The sequence below is a fragment of the Carya illinoinensis genome, chromosome 7, assembly GCF_018687715.1.
Source record: "Carya illinoinensis cultivar Pawnee chromosome 7, C.illinoinensisPawnee_v1, whole genome shotgun sequence".
Classification (NCBI taxonomy): Eukaryota; Viridiplantae; Streptophyta; class Magnoliopsida; order Fagales; family Juglandaceae; genus Carya; species Carya illinoinensis.
In genome coordinates, this window is record NC_056758.1 from 43,281,534 (window position 1) to 43,302,767 (window position 21,234).

The following is a 21,234-nucleotide window of genomic DNA, read 5'->3' on the forward strand; positions in this document are numbered from 1 at the left end:
CCAGACTACTTGTCTCTTCTTGTCTCTTACTTTCCCAGCATTTTGCCTTATTTCCAGGCGCGCGATCACTCTCTTTTTCCCTTCACCTTCTCTCATGCATCCTCCTTTTTCCCCTGACCTCGCATTGTTTACTACGCCATACAAAATCAGTACTCTCTCCTTTAGGCAGCGTCTGTAGTTTCTCTACGATATCTACTACTATTATATAGCTATTCATTAATTATTTGTATCTCAAAGGAATTTGTTCTTCCATCTCCACCGCTTCTAAAGTGCCCGCAGCTTTCTATTCGGCGTGTATATTATAAAGAGAAATGATATTTGCAGTTGTGGTTGTGCAAGCGGCGTGCAGTCGTTTTGAAAAAAATAATTAATATGGGACCCACATGAAAAAAAAAAATTAACTTTTTAATCGTAGACCCCACTCTTTTTCAAAGCGATTGCGCGGCGTTTGCAATTTCACAACTGTATGTAGCATTGCTCTATTATAAAAAAAGGATAAAGCTTGTGTGCCGCCTGTGCCAGTACCGCTCAAGTGTACCATTCGGAATTTTTTTTTTAATTAGTAATTAAAGAAGTGATTGTAAGTATATTAGTGTATTTTTTATTTTTTAAAAATATTTAAATACATTAAAAAAATGTGAAAAGAAAATTAAAAAAAAAAAAAAAGAGTTGGGCGGCATGCCAGCGGTAAGAGCTGCTCATATAGCCTGACTCTAAAAAGAACATAAGTGCTACCAATAAATTCACTAATTGACATAATTTTATTAGATATATTTTAAAATAAAATAATTTTATAATTTGTCTTATCATATTAAATTACGTCAATTTTTAATTTTATTAAATTTTTTTATACCTAAAATATTTCCCATATTTAAATCGGTAGGCTAATAAATATGAATGTAATTTGTGTTTGAAATAAAATCAAATAAAGATAAAACTGATTTGGTTATTAATTATTTTGTTAGTGTTTATAATTATTCAGGAGTGGAATCTGACTACCACTTGCATTATTGCTTTAGATATAACTCCAAGCTGGGTCATTGCACGGTAAATGTAAGATCTCACCACCACTCACTACAAGAAAAACGGTCTTTTACAGCGATTTATATATTGTTGCAAAAAAAATCGCTGCAATAGGTAATCTATTGCAGCGATTTTAATTTTGTCGCATGATTTTTAAATTAAAAGCGGAAGAAGTCCTTAATTTTACATTTGCAGCGAAAAATACGATGTTTGCATAGATTTTGATCGCTGGTGTTACTAAAACACGTTCCAACGCCTAAATAATCGTTGTTATTGTTTCTGGGCGCCAAAATCTTTAGAAATGTTTTATTTTTCCCCCCGATTTCTTTTCTTCTCCACTTCTCTCTGTTCTTTCCTTCTCCAAAATCGCCCGAGTGTCTATGCCCAGTTCTTTTCCTCTCTCTGTAATTTCCTTTGATCACCAACCTTAGTTCCTCCGCCCCATTTACCTCCCGCGGAAGCTACTTCTCGTAACATTTGATTCCTCCCCATGGTTTGCACACGGCTACCCATTGACCCAGCAACCCAGCGACCCATCAGACTCCATCTTAAAATCCTCAACATCCACCCTTCCCAGTGACCTCTCCTTTTCTCCCTTCCCTCAACTCCGAACGCCCCTTCCATTTTTTTCGCTTGCTAATTCTCTTTTCCTTTCTCTCTTTCTCCCATTCTCTCTTCCCTCTAGATTGGCCCGATCCTCCCTCTCTCCCCTTCTCTCCATTTTTCATTTTCTTTTCCCAGTTACGTTACTGCTTTCCTCCTCCGAAGGTTGTCGATTTCTTCTCTCTTGGCTTAGGTTAGGAGCAGTCGGCAGTTGGCAGTTTCGTATCGGTGGAAGACAGAATCTTGACATCAAATTTTCACTTCTTGCATCGTTGTGTTTGGACTTGTGCTTTCTGCCCTAGACTGCCTCTCCGAGTTGGTCTATTTCGATTTCTATTGTGGGGAAAGGGTAAAATTCCTACTTTGGCTTGTGGATTCGATTTGTATTTGTATTGGCTGATTTTTTTTAAACTCATTTAATCAGTGATGCTTTCGAAGGTTGGCAAGTAGTATTTGATATATGGATTCAATCTGTGATCCTTTCTGCATTTGTAAATTTTGAAGTTTGCTTCCTAATTGAATTTGAATGGCTTATTTCTAGTTGCTAGGATTATTAGGTTGGCAATGCTAAAATGAAGCTGGCGTGTAGTCTGAGTTGGGTTTATTTTGAGTGAAGTAAAATCGGGTTTTTTCGAGTCTATTTAGTTTAATGCATATTTTGGCTGAAGAGAAGACTTTGAGCAAACTGGGTGATATTTAGTTGCAAAAACCAGAGATCTAATTTGTTTTATTAAGTTCTGGAAATTAGAATTCAGGGATAATATTTATGAGGAAATTTATCAAAATTGATAATTCATTGGATTGGTTTAACTTGGGAATGCCGATGGTTGCTATGTTGGTTGAAAAATGAAGTAATTGGGGCTGTGAGTATTTTTCTGCATAGTGCAGGCTTTTATCAGAAGATATTAATTGGTCTTATAGATGTTAAGACCAGATTGGAGATTGAGTTTGGACTGCATAGTGTAGGATTATTCTCAGTTCGAGTTTGGTACATGAAAATGTGTAATGCAGTAATTGGGGCTGTGAGTATTTTTCTGCATAGTGCAGGCTTTAATCAGAAGAGTATAGGAGCATAGTACATGCTTTTCTCAGAAGAGCAAAGTTTGTGATGTTTTTCATCGTTGACATAGAAATAAAGGAGACAGGAGGATAGGTTATCAAATTATTCAACTAAATTTTTTGAATAAAGGTTCTATTTATTAAATAATAACTGAAGGTCTGCTGAATTAATTACATGGAGTATTTGTGATGCATGCACACATGGACATAGAGAGAATTGAAGGGGAAGCAATCGATTCAATTATATAGAGGGAGATCAACATATCTTTAGTAATTATTTTTCAAACATAAGTGTAATCTCTCTAATTTGTATTTGGAAATGATAGTACTAAATCAAGGGATGTGAAATAATCCCCTCCATGCCAAGCGCATGATCTTGATCTGAATGATCAGCCAATCTTTGCTCTTTCTATCATTTTGAGTTCAAAATGATTATTAAACAAGTAAATTTCTTCCCCAATACTACATATTTTCTTCTTTAAAGTAAGTTTCTTTCCCAATACTACATATTTTCTTCTTCTCTTTTTTGCTATGTTGCCCTAGCTCTTTTTTGCTCTTAGTGTAAATGGAGGTATTGTTACTGCTTGTGTTTTCCAATATCAATTCATATTTATAATTTTCTTCTTGTGTATATAATTACATAAACAAGTAATTGTTTATGTAAACATCTAACTATTAGAGTTCTGAAGAAGAACTACAGAGTGTTTTGGTTCTGTTTTGAGATGAGTTATATTCATTTGAAGATAGCCCTCTGTTTTAGTGAAAGCTTTTGCTCTGACTCATTGGTTCTGTTTTGAGATGAGTTATATTCATTGGTTCTGTTTTGAGATGAGTTATATTCAATTTCAGTTCAGCTGATGGCTTTGTGTATCTAAGGTAGATTTCTATATTTATGTCTATATATATATGCTTACATTCATACATTCATACAGTCTTATGATGGCCAGATGGACACTTACATGGCATAGATACTAGTAAGAACCTTTTTTCATCAGTTAATGTTGCTATGTTGTTGAAACATCATTTCCATAAACTATATTTGGAATTTAATTATCAAATTTCATATTTGCCATTAGGTATGCATCTCTGGAAAATTATGTCGCTGAGCCAATCATAAGTTCAACAGAAAAGCAGCCACTCCTTGAAACTCCAGGAGAAGTAAGGTTTGCATTTTGTTATAAGCAGTTAATATTCTAGAAAGATTGGAAGTCTCTGTTGGAAAGAATTTTACAATTTGATAAAAATCGATCTCTTTGGAAGTAATTCACCAGATTAGATGTTGTATTTTTTACTTTTGTGTTTGCCATCAAATATTTCTGCCACACTTTAAAAAGTTGTCAACCTATACTGTTATTTCTTTGGAGTTTGTAATTTTTTACTGCATAATTTGGAGCTATATATATATATATATATATATGTCATTGGGTGTGTGTGTGTGTTTGTGTGTGTGTGTGTATATATACAACTTATATAAAAAAAAAGTGTATATATACACATTTGAATTTGTAATATATACATCTCTTTAGAGAGCTGGTTTAGAACATTGTATATGTTGGTGTTATAAGCAATAGCACACGAGAGATAGGAGTACATATATATATATATATACTCTAACTGATTAGGCCCTTCTTGGACAGCAAAGGAAAGAACAAAGATACTTCTTAAAGTTCTTCAAACAAAAGCTAGATGCGCTCATCACTCCAAATAACTACATTCTAAAACTCAACAATTATTCTATCATGAAATTATTAAATACCCCATTCGTCTAAGAGAGGACCTTTACAAGCATGCATGCCAAGTGAAGATGACCTTGCAAGAAAGTGAAGTGTGTATTAAATACCCCATTAGTCAAGTAATGCTTTGTGTTTTTGCTTAATCTATATATATTTAGATTGGTTGCTGCAAGTCCTATGGATAATTATCTCTACTTTGATCATAAAAGTGTAGTTTGAAAGCAGTGGAGACCTAAATAAATATCTAAGCAAATTGTTTGTAAATTTGTATAGGAGTTTTGGTTTGGACAGTTATTGATGAGCTTCTAGTGTTAACAATACACATTTTTCCAGAATTTTAATAAAAAGAGGTTTGATTCTAAAGTTGTACTTTACTTGAATGAAGTTCTACTTTGAGATTAGTAAATTAGATTGATGCTGATGTGTTACAACTATTATGCAAAGTGAAAAATTCATGCATTCTTTACCTATAATAAGGCTTTCTTTTGTTTGTATGACTTCATGCTCCACTTTCCAGGTTTTTTGTTCTACTAATCAGTTGGTATTGTGTCTTTCCAGAAAACTCATATACAGGTATGCCTTTGAATATGGGAGCAATTACTTTTAGTTGAAAGTGATGAAGTGCAGTTAGGATCGACTTGAAGTTTCTGCTTGGCTATGTACTGAACATATTTCTACTTGTTGTATACTGAATGTACTGAACATATTTCTACTTGTTGTATATTGAATGTACTTTGTTGTTAAGATCTATGTACCCTTTGTATTATTAAGTAAAGGGAATTAAATTATTAAGTAAAGGGAATTAAATCCTAGCTGATCTACTAACTTTGCTTCTAATACAAGTGAAAAAAATTACTGAAACTGTATGTTTCAGTAGTAATTTTTTTTTTAAATTTTGTAATTAAGTATTTGCAGCGATTTTTAGTCGATGCAAATAGGCCAAAATTCGTTGCAAATCATCAGTTGCAGCGATTTTAGTCCTTGAAAAGTATGAAAAATGCAACAAAGGAAGCAAGCGTTGCTTTTGCCCATTTGCAGCGCTTTTTATTTTTTGCAGCGATTTTAGTCCTTGCAAAAAGTATCAAAAGCAGCACTAGAATGGTATGTTGCTTTTGACGTACACAATTGCAGCGCTTATAAATCAATTGCAGCGATTTTAAGTGTTGCAAAAAATGGCAAAAGCAACAAACCAAATGTAGCACTGCTGTTGTTGGGGGCTATTGCAGCGAAATTTAATGATATAGCAAGGATAAATTTCGCTGCAATTGATCAAATGCAGCGCTATGGCAGTCACATGGGGTGGCCTTTTGCAGCGTGAAATTAGTGAGTTTGCAGCGGTTTAAAAACGCTGCAAATGAAGTCTTTTGCAGCGTTTTTTCAATAACGTTGCTATTGATCAAAAATATCACTTTTATACTGTCGAACATGCAAGGAGGGTAATAACGCTGCAAGTGATCAATTACAGCATTTTTTGAATGTATTTGCAACGATTTTAAGCGCTGCAAAAGGGCTAATTTCTTGTAGTGACTAGGTCATCGGATTCGATATCACCAGATTTTTCAAATCTAGTATTTATAGTTGAAAAAAAAGCAAGCGCGCGCGTTGCCTTCACGCAGTGTCACATATTTCAAAGATTACTGGAATTTGTCCAAACTGTAATCTATAATTTTTCACATCTATCTTACTATTTTCTTTCTTGTTAATTAAAATAAAAAAAGAGTTTGTCTTTCAAGAGATTAAATCATCATTTTATAAAAAGTGAGGTTAAGTCTCTATTTAAACAGAGATTGTTGTCTCTTGAACATTTTTATGTAAAGAGTATAGACAGTATTGAAAACCAAACCAATCACTAAAGAAAATAGTATACTGATAGAGTTTTAAATGTATTATTTTAGTTTATAATATTGTATTTGATATAGAGACATCTCAAAATATATCCGATTATAAATATAAATTTTTTTATTAATGAATTATGACAATTTCTTTAAATATTAAAAAAAATGATATAAGGAAGTTTAAAAAAAAAAAAACAAAACAAAACAAAACAAATCACACTCTCAGTTCTTTTTCCTTTCTTTTTTTTTAAAAAAAAAAAAATTAGTAGATTTGATGTAGAGGTACTATCAAGTTAGAATAATGATAGCGTTGCCCCAGGTTTAACACCCGTTCACAACTTAGTATTAAAAAGGTTTAAAAATTGATAAAAATAATTATTGTAAATTTTTTTTTTTTTAATTTTGTAAAGTAAAATACTACTCAGTCCCCTTAATGCTATTTTTTCAAAATTACTACTAGAGTATTTTATTTATTTATTTTACTTAGTGGTTAAAGAAGTGATTATTAATAAATTTCTATTTTAAAAAAAATTAATAATGAAAGATGTTAAAAAAACATTTAAAATAAAATGGTAAAAAGGAAACAATTTTATCAGTTTTATTAATTGTAAATTGGTAAAATTATAAATTTATGATTTTATTTTTTTTAATTGTAAACTGGTTGTTAATAATTTGGAAGAGTATGATTGTTCTCTAAACGTAAAATCTTATTCATGACAAGTTATAGGAGGTTATATTGAAGTAAAACCTTATTCATGACAAGTTTCAAGCTTTAGCTTAAGCCTAAACGTACATCCTCTAATGTGTCATTACTTACAGCCCATTAACTGTCTCCTCCGATCGAAGGATAGGGAACGATGCTCCAACTCAGATTTTGATATTTTCTTCTTAGGACGTCAGCCCACCAATCACCAAGGGCCTCAACTACATGCACCTAAGTGTCATGTGGTGATCATTGGGTTTTTTATGGGCCGATTCCTGCTACCCGGCCTAATAATTCCCAGTTTCTAATTTGGGCTTTAACTTTAAGGCTTCCCCGTTTCTAATTTGGGCTTTGACTTTAAGGCTTGACGAAGAGATTGTATTAGCCTTAAAACATCATCCACTTAAAAAAATAATAATAATAAAAATAAAAATAAAGATATTTATAACTGTAAATTATATAACCGCTGTATAATTATTTTAAAATAAATAAATAAAACATAGACTAACATGAAAAAATTAATTTTTTAATAATAAATAACACTCTTTTAAAGCAATTACATGATGTTTATACACTTCACAATTATACGTAGAATTACTCAAAAAATTTTAAAAAAGTCGCAGGCTAAATAAGAATAAAAATAAAAAATGAAAAAGACCGAAAAGATGGACTTATGCCGGCAAATGGAAACAGATATATATATATGCATTATGTTGCAACAGAACGCATAACAATACCCAAATAGATTCATGAGCCACTGGGATATCCTCCCTGATAAACTGCGTTTCAATTCCCAATTAGAATTGCAGTTTCATTGGTTAGCATCGCATGATATACATAAAAAATAACTAACTTCCGATTTGGCAAAACAAATTACATCCCATTAAACTAAACAAGCAGAAACTGAACTAATTCCCACATTAAACAAACTTGACCCACCTCCCTTTTAATGAGAGAGAGAGATGTTGATATAACCTTCCACTGTGCTAAAAGAAAAAAAAAAAAACCTTCCACTGTGCTAAAGTCGTATGAGTATACAAAATATAAATTGTAGGGATATTGCTCTTTAGGATGAATCCTCGAAATCAAATATAGCAACTACTGACCATCCTCGGCCCGGGTGGGATTTGTGTAAGCCCATTCCTCACGTTGCAAAGACCTTTCATGCAGATGGAAAGGCCCGCTATGCATGTGTAGGAGAGGGGAACAGTACCAAAACTGGTGAAGAGTAGTGACTTTATACCAACGAATAATTGTTAAACATATCTATCTGCCTAAAGGTTCTAACTGAACTTCCATTCTTCCAGACTGTTGTGACTCCTTTTCTGAGAGAGTCCCGGTTGGGCTCAAAAGATCAAGAGAGTCATCTTCCTCGTGGTTGCCCAGTACCCAATTGCTTCTTCCAAAAATTCTGTCTCTCCTTCTGCGTTTTTCACGGAATTCCAGATACAGAGCTATCAATGCACCCATCAAGAACCAAACCATCAGGGCCCAGATAAGTCCATGTACGTTTTCACCACCATATCTGTCGCCTAAATGCTTCATTCCAGTGAAGAGTGCTGCAATACCTGCGATAATGGCAGATCTGCCCACAATGCCATGAACATACTCCCAAAGAACCCTTTTGGACGAAACCTCCTCCCCATTGGAAAGTTTTTTAGGCCTCATGAATGCATTGACTGGCTGTAAACAAGCCAAAATAATTGCGGTAATACCAAATTTTACATGCAATGAGGTGACATAGAAACCCCGAAGCTCAGCCACAGCAAAAAGAAGGGCAAGCAGGACAATCGCCAAACCCGAGTACTGCAGGTAAACATGAATCTGGTACCATCCATCACCTTTAATATGTTTTAAGTATCTAGCTGCCAATATTCCACCAGGGAGCAATATGCCCCAAGCAATAAACATCATGAACCCATGTACAGCCAATACCGGGCGTAAATCCTCTTCTGCCTCAGCAGAACCACGCATAAGCAGCACCCGAACAAGCCTGCTACTTTTAGCAGAATGCATGTTTCTCTCGCTTAGATGTTCATTTGTCCATCTAGCACCCATTGCCCAAATAACTTTCAGAGGAGTTGTCGGATCAATGATGTTATTACACTCCTGTCTTCCACTTTCACCACGATTACATGATGGTCTCAGTGGACGCGTAAACTCCAACGTGATCATGCCGTTTTCTGATTTGCATCCCACATATGTTAAGTTCTCTCTTGTTGGGTGCACACTCAAGGCATCCTTTCCATCAATCCAATAAGTGTCTACTCTCCCTACACCCCTATCGTCAACCCAACCCACATAAGCATAGCTATTTATCATTCTACTACCAAATCCTATTGCAAGATAGCCACTTTTTTTCTCACCACGAGCTGCAATAGATATTGAGTCCTTTGACAATGTCCAAAAAAATGTAACTTGCTGATCATCCAAAATAACACTGTTATTATACATATCCGACAGACCCCCATTAACCACCTGCACTCTCCAACCCATTTTCTGTTCAAACAATGACTGGTAGTAAACTTGGTCTGGAGTATTCCTATCAGGGAACCATTCCAATTCCATCGGACTAGCTTGAACTCCTTCAGCTTCCGGCCCTCCTGCATAAATAGTCTCAGTCATATTCCTCAAAGTCGCATTCCCACCAATTGGGTCTGAGGTAACGTAGAGAGCAACATCATGCCCTGCTTGTATTGAAAACTTCACTGGTACCCCTCTTTCCACTCTCAATACTGGGGCCTCTTTCTTGTTAATGTAAAGAACTTTCAAAGGATTCGGGGGATTCGGGTAATGCAATGCTGGACCAGTCGTAACCACGAGCGGAACATTGGCATCAGCAATTATAAGATCCTGATCCTCCTTGTCCTCTGCATCCAAAGGACCCAAACAATCATCCACGTGTTCAGAAATATTAAGCATCAAATTCCCATAAACCTCGAGACGTGGCCCCCCATGATTTTGGGGAAGATAGTAAGGCCTCAGAGCATCAGGCGGCCTTATCAACCCCAAGGCCCAAATGACCGTCATGTTCTCCATGGGGTTCACCTGCAAATCATACTTTTTGTCGAATGGCTTCAGCGGCCTCTGGTACCGAATAAAAGATACTCCGTCCTTCCTATGCCCATAAACTAACTTCGTGTTGTTCACCAGACCAACTGGATCTGACCCTTCGTAAATTGTATCAGGACAAACCCCTTGCACCAAACCATCCTTGTTTGTCATACACTCACTGTACTTTGTGATGTAAAAGTCATCCACAAATGGCGATCCTTCCTCCTTGAACCCCGCCACGGCCACATCTGCGTGGAGCATGAATTGGGAAGTGGAATTCGGGTTTGCCCACCCGAAAGCCATGTAATTCATGGTCCCAGTCGCCGCCTCCAACCCGATATCGATGGAATTCTCATCCACGTCCAACGTCCACCGAACCCTATAGTATTTGGACAGCATCTTACAATTCTCCAACATAGTGGGCTCAGTATGAACCGAGAGGGCCTTCTCGGTACCGTCATTCGATGGAGACGGAGCTAAATCAGCCGACCCATTTACCGAATCGGCGAGCACGACATGCCCGAATTCCGACGCGGTGGGGCGGTCCCACACGGCGAGGACATGGATCTGATCCCAGGTCACGTTTTCCCTCAAATGCACAACGAAGCTTGCGTTCTTGTAGGTTTCGTTCAGGTTGTGGTCGGAGATCACGAACCCAGAAGTGAGATTATCTAAATCGGGCGCAATGGCACCCCACCAGTGGACGTCGGACCCGGGTAGCATGTCGAACTGGGAAACCCGGAAAGAGCAACCGTCGATTATGGTGAAGACGCCCCGGAGTTGATGCTGGGACATTGTGAATTCGGATCGGAGGTGGGCGAGTGGGTTAGTTTTGGGGCAATCAGGAAGCGGATCCGCATGGCAAATGACGAGGAGGATGAGAAGAAGGCTCAGGAGAAACCCAAGGGAGACGGGTTTTAGAGGCATGAGGAGGGAAGGAGAGTGAGAGATCCGGATCTGGTCGGATCGTAAGAGCGTGCGTTTGGGTCCGAATTCGAGGCTAGGTTTAGGTTATGCGTGAGAAAAATTGACCAAGTTTGAAAGAGAGAAGGAATGATAAGATTACCTGGAGCAAAATTGATCGGAGAGAAGTGCGGTCGCCGTCGAGGAAAGAAAGAGAGTGCGGAGAATCAGGGTGAGGCAAAGTAGGAGAGAAGGGTATAAATTAGTGATGGGGAAGTAGTTCTTACCACGTACTGCTCTGGGTTCTCTTGCGGCTGGCACTTCAGTAAATTCATTTGGAGGGGGAGGAGACGCCGAGGAAGCTGCCCAAAGATTGAGCCTTTATTTATTTTTAATATTATATTTTCCCCTCCTCCTCGGGAGTAAGAAGTAACAAACAGTTGGCCCGCAAAGCAAAGCTGTTGCGTAAGTCCTAGATTAGACCTAGTTTGGATTGAAAAAATTGTATCTCAAATCTCATTGTTATAAATTTTTATATAAAATATAATAAATAATTTAATTTTTTAAATCTCAATTCAATCTTTTAAATTTTAAAATAATAATAATAATATTTAATTTAATTTTTATTTTTCATTTAAAATCATCTCATCTTATTTTTAAATTCAAAATTTTTTATATACAATATTTTTTATAACATATTTCACAACAATATATTAAATAAAGAATATTTTTATATAATACCTTATAAAAGTATTATTATTTTACGAAAATACCCTTATTTTATAACATTATTATAAAAATATATTGTGTGTATTATTACTCATTATGTTTTATATACAAGTTTTTCTATTCATTTCTTACACATTACACCTCACTTTTTTTAAAACTTTTATTTATCATTTTTAAACTAATTAAATTATTATACTCATTATATATATGTACCACACATTTGGTAAAAAAAATAAAATGTAATGTATAGTTTTTAAAAATGATTAATATAATTATATATATATATATATATATATTTTCTTTAACTATTAGTTGAAGTTAACGATTTATTAAGGATATACCATTTACTTAAAAAATGTATATAATATATATACCATTATTTATTAGTGATTTTCACCTCATTCCAAATTATTTCTATAATAATTACTTAAAATAAGTGGCACACTAGGGTGTTTTGATTGTTGAATTCAATTCAACTCAATTAACTCATCTTTAACTCATTTAAAATTAATTATTGATGAGATTTATTATTTTTTTAACTTCTCATAAAAAAAAAATTTAACTCATCTCAACTTATTTTATATATTTCAACTTAAAAAATTAAGGAGAATAACTTCAAACAAGTGTATCTATTATTCTACAAACAACAGAAACTAACTGTAGGATGCCACATAGGATACACACGTTCTCAATGGTGGGGTGCATTGTAGAGGAAAGAAAAAACTCCAAGGTCAAAATGTCTCTACAAATAAAACTTCAAAGTACCAACCAACCGATTGTGACCAACACAGACCGACCGCCAGAGGGTGGAACAAGCTAGAACCGCTAGGGAACAGGTTGGTGGCCGGCAGCATTTTAACAAAACTGACAGACATCTATTCAATCGCAATCTAGCTCAAACTGTTGAACCAGCTGATCACATATACTTTTTTTTTAAAAGAAATTATATATCTATCTAAAACGATACCGTTCCACTTAAGTGGAACAACATTGTTTTACATATTGAAGTTATGTTTTAAACACAACTAAACGAAGCCGTTTGGTATTACTCGTTTTATCTATGAGGTACAAAAAAAAAAAAAAAGAGAGAGTAGAACGACGCCATTAGATTTAAAACCAAACGGCGTCGTTTAATTATTCTATCGTCTTCTTTATTGAGTCTCTCTCTCTCTCTCTCTCTCTCTCTCTCTCTCTCTCTCTCTCTCTCTCTCTCTCTCTCTCTCTCTCTCTCTCTCTCTCTCATAATAGTTTATTTTATACACAAACCGAATGCCAACTGAGAACCGCCATAGTCGAGACGGTCGAATTTACTCCTCCCCATCAACCGGTTACAGTTGGTTGTCCCTCCATTTTTTCAGAATTCGGTCGGCGTTGTTTTGTCCAAAAATCGAGTCGAAAATGTCGGTTTTCACCCTTACTCTAGGGGTCGAGATCTCAAATTTTTTCTCAAATCCTGTTGATTTCATGCTTGCCGAGGTATGTTGGAGGTCACTAGGATGTTTGATTTCGTGCTTGCATTCTATTTTAAATTTTGTATGTCATTTAAATTTTTGCTACTTAGGAGTTTAGTTTTGCAATATTCATGGCACAAAGTAAGATATGAATTTTACCCTTGCAAGAGGAGGCATTTTGAATTGGCAGTCTGTAACAAAGCAAATTGATTATTGATCAATCTATAGTCACACTAGTCTAATACTTTAAATCCCTAAAGAAATTATAGTAGGTAGCAGTTGAACATTAGAATTATTTTTTGTTCACATTATTTTTTTCCCTGTTTTGGTTACTTTTATTGTGTTTTCATTTCAGTAATCTCTGACTTTTGTGGGTTCTCCAATCTAAATTCGTAGTTGGGTTGCTCCTCCATTAGTACGGCGTGCAGCTGGTTCTTTTGTAAATCATGCTGCTGGATATTTGCGTTTATAGGGAAGGGATGAAATCATGTAGGTGCAGTTGGGTATTTATGTAAAGGGGGATACCGTTTCTATGGTGTGGCTAGGATTAGTCTAAAACCATGGATTCAGCGGACGTGTCATTTTATTGTAGTCTCCGATATACTCCCCTTATAGGATTTACTGATTCAAAGAGTAACTGAAAATTAAGCTCATCTTAACTTAAAAAAAGTTAAATTCATCTTAATAAAAATCTATAAAATATTATATTCGCAACTCAATTTATCTCAATATTTAAATGCATCCTAAATATAATTAAATTTAATATGAAAAACATTATTTCATTTTCGCAAAATTCAGTTCTCAGCAAATAACAAAAATGGTATTCGTTTTGAAAACAGTCTCATTGCCTTTTATTACCGTTGGAATTGGTGTTGGCACCACTTGACTTCAAACAAAATACGGGATCAACATTTTGTTTCCAATCTTCACTAATCTATGAATGTTATCAAAGAGAGCCTCTTTGTAAATAAGATTTGGGTAATATATCATTATAATTTATTTATTACCGTTTTACTATCTAGTTATATTTTTCTTTAACTATTTGAATTTGGATTAAAAAGTCTCAAAATATAATCTTCTTGTATAATTAAAAAAATAATAATTTAATCAACTAATGTAATCATATAATTTAATTAAAAATAAAATTAATTTTATAAAAATTAATATTTTTTTACTCCTTGAATTTTAAAAACATTGTTAGGAAGAAAGAAATTCCTTTATTATGTTAATTAATTAAATTTATTTTATTCTAAATTATACAAAAAATTCACATTTTAAAATTTTTAATTTAAAAACTAAAATCAAAAGAAAAAATAATTAAATAAAAAATAATAATAAAAAATATAAAGAATCGTTACAATTAAGTCTCCGAACGGTGTTACATCCACTAAAAGATGCAGCCCGAATCCTTGAAACCTTAAAAAAAAAAAAATCATTTTTTTAAATTTTTATATTCTTAAATATTTTTTTAAAAATAAAAAAATTCACAATTTCACTTAAAACAACATTTAGTTAATCACTAAATAACTAAGGGGGGAAAAAAGAATTGGGTTCACTTTTTTGGGTCCCGAATTCGGTACCCGGAGCTTTTCTGTTAAATCTTCAAACCATGATTCGGTCTGACAGAATGGTGACGTGACATGAAAAGGGCGATTTTACAAGACATGAGTTGCGACCATGACATAAATTAAAATATAATCAGCGACACCAGGACTGTCAAGAGGAATAAAAAAGGGTCCTGAGTCCTATACCATATGATCCCAATGATTCCTCAACACGACACCTCAACACATACTCCATTCTATATCCAGTTAGATTTGAAGAATTTCTCAAATTATCTATAAATAATATGAAAATCAACTGTCTCCTCAAACATAATCTTATCACCCATTATTTTCACGAAGAACCATTGTTACGAACGGCCAAAGAAGGGCTTCATGAAAAAGATCTCGCATCTGAGAAGCACCTGCGAGAATGGAAATTCCAAGGTCCATTGGTCTTGATTTTTTAAATTTGTCATGATGCGGCAGCTACCCTCGAATCCTCTGTAATCGAGAAGCACTTCTAAAAAATAAAATAAAATATTATTAAAATTTAATTTTTTAATATAATTTTTATTTTAAAATTTAAAAGATTAAATATTTTTTATATTTTATTTAAAAATTTTAAAAATTATAATGATTAAATGAGATTATTGCGAAAACAAACCTTCAGTAATTGTGCCAGCATCAGGAAGTGAGTCTTTTTAACTACAAAAGTGATAATTGATTCCGCCAACCTCTCAGAAGCAAAGCACATTTCTCCACTAAGCTTCTGGTAGCATCAGGTGGTGAATCTTTCACAACACTAGCAACAATGGATTGAACCGGGGAATCCAAGTGACAACTTTTCTTCCCACTGTCAAACAAAATGCTTCCGCTTCATTGGAAAGAAGGAAGCTTGGGAATACAGAGAGAAGCTACTGCAAGCTTCCCACCGCCATGTTCTTAACCAAGAACCAATCACTATTCAGTCTATCCATTGATAAGCTCTAAGAAAACTAATTCCTTCAACATGATCAAGATAACCTTACCTTAAAAGGAGAATTATAATAGGAGTATGATTAATTGCAATGCAACCCCAGCTTCCCAACCCATAACTAGCATTCATCTGGATTACTCTATAAAATGTAATAAACATCAGTCAAGACAAAAGGGCTTCCATCTGCAAGACATAATTAGCATATAAATTACAAGACTGTAAGTTGTAAGGCAGAAGCCAAAACTGAGGCATGTTTGGCAAACATGAAAGTGTCTCAACATTCTCAAAATTTTTTATAACTTCATTACCAATATCACTCAAATACAAAACACTTTTCAATTTCAAATTTTCAACTTTTTTATTTAATTATTAGTCAGACACAAAAATCAATACAATTTTTACGAATTTCAAAACAAAAATAATATTCAAACAATTTTTTATCTTCATCTATTGTTCACTGTCACAAACTCCAATAAAATATTTTTACTCAAACCATCTCACTATTATTCACAAAATTCTGAAATACTCTAAGCATCCAAAAATATCTTGAATAGTAGGAGCCACAGGTACACTGCTGCCTCGAAATAGAGAGGATACAACACAAATGATGTTTGCTGTAAGAATAAGGTGTATGTAACTCCTTGTTCACTTTGGCAAAATTTTTCATCTCATCTTATCTCATCTAATCATTATAACTTTTTCAAATTTTCATATAAAATAAAATAAACAATTCAACTTTTTCAATTTTTAAAATAAAAATAATATTAAAAAAAATATAATATAACAATATTTTATTCAACTTTTATTTTTTATCTCAACTAATCTCATATAATTTATGAAAACAAACGAGAACAAACGAGGCAGAAACACCAGAAATTAAAGATTCTCCACAAAATAGAAGGGATTGCAGAATAACAGCCTGATTTAAGTCAATGAAAGAAATAAAAACAAAAATACACGCCAAATGATTTGCAATGATAGAAGCATAAGACGGTGAGGATATCACAAATTCACAATTGCATACCTTGACAATAAATTGAGAAATGAACCGCCCGGCTGATGAAAATTTAGTTTCGGTCCTTTCGGAATAAGATTAAAAAGAGCATCCGTGCACACACGCATGATCAGGATGACTTTGAGAACAGCACCCACGTCTCTGGTAGCATATATCGTCCTACTTTCCCTCTTTGCACACCTCCAATCCCCAGGCTTTCTCCTACTTTCAGAGAGGACCAAAAAAGCTTTCTGGCTGTGCTCACACACATATAGATACGCAAAAAGAGAACACAGAGTTAGCTGTCTTCTACAAGCAGGGTAAATTCCAAAAACAAACCTTCACTACTTTCACAATTAATTGATTGACAATATATACATGTTTGTGTCATGATCTAAACAAAACAAAACAAAACAATAACAGTATAGAGGTAACCAGTGGCTGTTGTCAAAGAGAAAAAATAAAAAAATAAACTCCGCACAAGCATAGAAACATCTTAAATTTTTATTCAAAGACTAACTGCAACATGTACACGCAAATCAGGCTACAAACCAGTTAAGGTTTCAGTTACAAAGCCAGCACAGAAAATAAGTTACGACTAAATCAACAACTTTTTTCCAGTTTACAAAGAGAACTGAAAGTCTCACACTTAAAGTAGTCTACAAATATTCTTCAATATTTTCCCAATTATTTCCTTTCAATTGGTACTCTGTCCATTCTCGACACCAAGACCATATAAAACACCAGCGTATTTCTCTGTTGAGCCATTGAAGAAGGTGTCCCTCAACTTTCTAAAGGTACAAGCCGTCAGCAAACTATCAGAACCCGCTTGATGACACACACCAACTCTCTCCACGTCCAACAATTCCGCAAGCTTGTTCAACCCACCGTGAAGGCTATTGCAAAATTTCATCAGATGCTTGATATCATACACCATCGGAAAATACATGTTGATCAGATCAAAGAATCCCGCTTGTGTATCAGGCAAACTCCGGCAGGTCAACAATTTAAGCAAGTACCCGAAATCATACCCACTATGAAAGGTAACCCAATGCACGCTATTGTTCAAAACAATCCCCGACGACATCAAAAGCTCACCGAACCGATTCACATCAATGCCCTTCTCGTTATTCTTCTTGAAATCAATCCCGGACTGGTGCAACAACTCAATGGAATCGCTTGCGAAAATATCCTCGCTTATATTGAACTCGCGGAAGTTGAATTGCCAGATGCAAAACATATCGGTGCCGCAAGTGGGAAGATTCCCATGCTCGTCGGAGAAAGTGAGACCCAATTGGATTAATTTCAACATATCAACATTGTCTTTCAGTGTTTGGTAGTTATAGTCATTGATGTTCTTGAAAGTACCCACGGGCCGAAGAACCACGCCTGGGAACTCGGTATCCATAGCAATATAATTATAATTGTCAACAATTTCACGGATCAAAGCAAATTCTTCCTCCAGATTATCATTCCATACGTCACGGATTTGAATCGAATCGCCTTTCGGTAAAATCGACATTTCCAATACTTGAATTCAGGCAACAGAAGGAGGAATACAATCAAACCCAGATCTGAAAACAGACTTGTAACTGTAACTTAAGTTCTCGCAAAAAAGACGACGTATTCTGCTTCGAGTAGATCTGGAACAGACAGAAGATGAAAAAACAGAAACGAAAACAATCGACGAATCATTCAGAACCCTCTCCAGAAACGTGAACCAAACTAGGTTACTGCGAATTAGAGTCCACACGACCGCGTCTTGATCGTTCCACTAGATCTGAGGCAAACCCAATTAAAAACATAACGTAAATTAACCACGAAAAAAGGGTATCGATATATAATCTATTAAGAACCCTACAACGCAAATAGATTCAATGAAAAATAAAAACTTGCGAGTGCACAAGATACCTGACCTTGGATTGGTGAAACGAGGGTTGTAATTAAACAGATCTCGAGCTTGGAATCAGTGATTTACGCTTCGTCGAAGCGAACTCTCTAGGTCAACGAACCAGAGAGAGAGAGAGAGGAACGTGGTTCTGAGACCTTTACTTGAGGATGGGGGGTCTTCTTAACGAGTGAGAGGACGGGGCGAAAAGAGGAAAGTGATGTTGCCAAAAAGCGGGTCCAACGATGTCGTTTTTATACCAATTAGGAGTTTCATCTTTTTGTGAAGTTATTAGATTTGTTAATTATATTTTAAAAGAAGTGATTAATATTTAACGGTCTTTATTATTTTTAACATTTTATCTTTCACTTGTCTTCTTATTTTTTACGTGATTAGTTGAATAGTTATTATATTCTTACATTGATACGTAGAATATAACATTTATATCATAAATTTTTTGATTTAATTTGTAAAATTTAAATTTTAAAATATATTTTTTAAATCAAATTATGTTATATAAATATTTTACTAAATTTTCTCTACATATAGATTTAAAAACAAAAATTTCCTTAAGTGCTATTTGGATAGTGAATTGAAATGGGATGAATTAAGATAAAAATTAAAAATTGAATAAAATATTATTAAAATATTATTATTATCTTAAAATTTAAATTATTTATTATATTTTATGTGATAATTTAAAAAATTATAATAATTAAATCAAATCAGATAAAATGCTTCTCGTATTTAAATAGAACTTAATTGAATGTTTATACGAGGAGATGTGAGCATATTAATTTACTAGCAATTTAAAATTTTCTTAGTCGAAGACATGTGAGCATATTAATTTACTGGTAATGTAAATTTTAAATTCTAAAAAAACGAGTGTTTAATGATAATGGTGGTTAATTAAAAAAATATATATATAAAGCGCGTAATGGTCTGTAATAATTTGTTCAAGTAATTACATTGTGAATTTTGCATGCAACTAGATTATACTTTTAACTAGATTTTTTCTTGTAAGTTTATATCTAAAATGGTCATTATAACATGACAGGTCAGAGCTCCATTCGGCATCACCGGAGGCCCATGAGAATATTTATAAATAAAAATAAGAAAATGGGACATTATCGAGTCAATAAGAACTTCTTTGACCATATCGCCGTCAGATTCATTCATTTTGGTATTTTTGTGTCAACTAAATTGCCTTTTGGTAGAGGCTAAGATTCCATTTGAATTTAGTAAAAATTTAGTTATATTGATAACTGCGTATTAATATTTATATATATATATATATTAATATAATGTGATTGAGTAAAAAATAAATTTTTATTAAAAATAGTGTTAATTTAAATTTTAAATATGAATTAATTAATATTAGTACGCAGATTAATACACGATTTTACTTGTAAGTAACAAAACTCATGAATTTATAATTGATCTTAACTCACCTCATCTTATTAATTAGATAAATTATATCTACATGTGTAGACTTTTTTATTAAATGAGAAAAAAAATTATTTTAAGAAAAATATTTTTATTATTTTAAAAAATTTTAAAAATAAAATTGTCTAGACTTGCATTGCAGTCCTCAAATTGAGACTGTAAGTAACATTGCTTATTTAATTATTATAATTTTTTCAAATTTCTACATAAAATATAATAAATAATTCAATATTTTTAAATTTTAAAATAATAATATTATTAATAATTAATATTTTAATAATATTTTATTCAACATTTAACTTTTATCATAACTCCTCTCATTTCAACTCATTATCCAAACGACAGCTAAACGATGCTTTGTAAAAAAATCATACTTGAAGATCTTCACAATTAACATATATTTTTTTAAGAAGATGGTAATGTGCATGAGAGTTTCTTCAATCATTTATTGGGGCTAGCTACTACGTACCTCTCGACACCATTTGTTAAAGGAAAACTCGTGCCCCTCAAAGTGACCGCTGGTCATAAAATTTTTTTTTTTAATTTCTTTTTTACTTAGTGATTAAGAAAGTGATTTTAAGTGTATTGATTTTTTTTTATATTTTTTAAAAATGTTTAAATATATTAAAAAAATATGAAACGAAAAATTTAAAAAAAAAAAAAAAAAATTTGACCGTGCGGTCAAATGGAGCGGTGCACTCTGGGCGGCAGAGTAGCACCGTCCATAGAAAAATTGGAGCACAGACTGCAAAAGAAGAGTCACTCCATGCCTCCACTATTTTCACACGTGATGGATAACAAAGTATTTTGTTTTATTACTATTATGGCAAAAGATTGCTAGAAATGCTTTCATAGCTCAGTTGGTTAGAGCACCCGTTTAGTAAGCGGGAGGTCTTGAGTTCGACTCTCAATGAAAGCAAGCTCAATTTTATTTGGTTTTGTTTGTTTTCGTGACTAAAACTTTAAAACTTTTCAAAATTTAGCTCAATTTTATTTGGTCTTGTTTGTTTTCGTGACTAAAGACTAAAACTTTAAAACTTTTCAAAATTTAGCTCAATTTTATTTGGTCTTGTTTGTTTTCGTGACTAAAGACTAAAACTTTAAAACTTTTCAAAATTTTCGTATTGTCAAAAGTTTTACAAAAACAAACACACATTTTGATCTATCAGTTTTTATTTCAAAAGATCTCAAGTTTCTTCTCAGTTTTTCATCTCAAAAGATCTCATGTTTCTTCTCAAGTTTTCATCTCAAAAGATCTCAAGTTTCTTCTCAGATTTTCATCTCAAGTTTTCA

The 21,234-nt window shown here is 33.6% G+C and overlaps 2 protein-coding genes and 1 non-coding gene across 4 annotated transcripts; 1 reads left to right on the forward strand and 2 right to left on the reverse strand.

The window, feature by feature from the left end:
- Positions 1-7,740: 7,740 nt before the first annotated feature.
- Positions 7,741-11,313, reverse strand: LOC122315921 (cytochrome b561, DM13 and DOMON domain-containing protein At5g54830). Its single transcript, XM_043132259.1, has one exon. It carries the CDS (start codon positions 10,935-10,937, stop codon positions 8,223-8,225), a length of 2,715 nt encoding a protein of 904 aa, XP_042988193.1. The 5' UTR covers positions 10,938-11,313; the 3' UTR covers positions 7,741-8,222.
- Positions 11,314-17,089: 5,776 nt separating this feature from the next.
- On the reverse strand, positions 17,090-18,689 carry LOC122316889 (probable CCR4-associated factor 1 homolog 7). Of its 2 annotated transcripts, none has more exons than XM_043133717.1 (2): positions 18,524-18,689; positions 17,090-18,387 (listed from the first exon to the last, which is right to left on the reverse strand). In XM_043133717.1, exon 2 carries the CDS (start codon positions 18,127-18,129, stop codon positions 17,305-17,307), a length of 825 nt encoding a protein of 274 aa, XP_042989651.1. In that variant the 5' UTR covers positions 18,130-18,387; positions 18,524-18,689; the 3' UTR covers positions 17,090-17,304. The 2 variants fall into 2 exon arrangements, with proteins under 2 accessions (XP_042989651.1, XP_042989652.1); XM_043133718.1 differs by having other exon boundaries at positions 18,519-18,686.
- Positions 18,690-20,786: 2,097 nt separating this feature from the next.
- TRNAT-AGU lies at positions 20,787-20,860 on the forward strand. The gene has a single exon. It is a non-coding gene; the product is annotated as a tRNA-Thr (tRNA).
- The last annotated feature ends 374 nt before the right edge of the window (positions 20,861-21,234 follow it).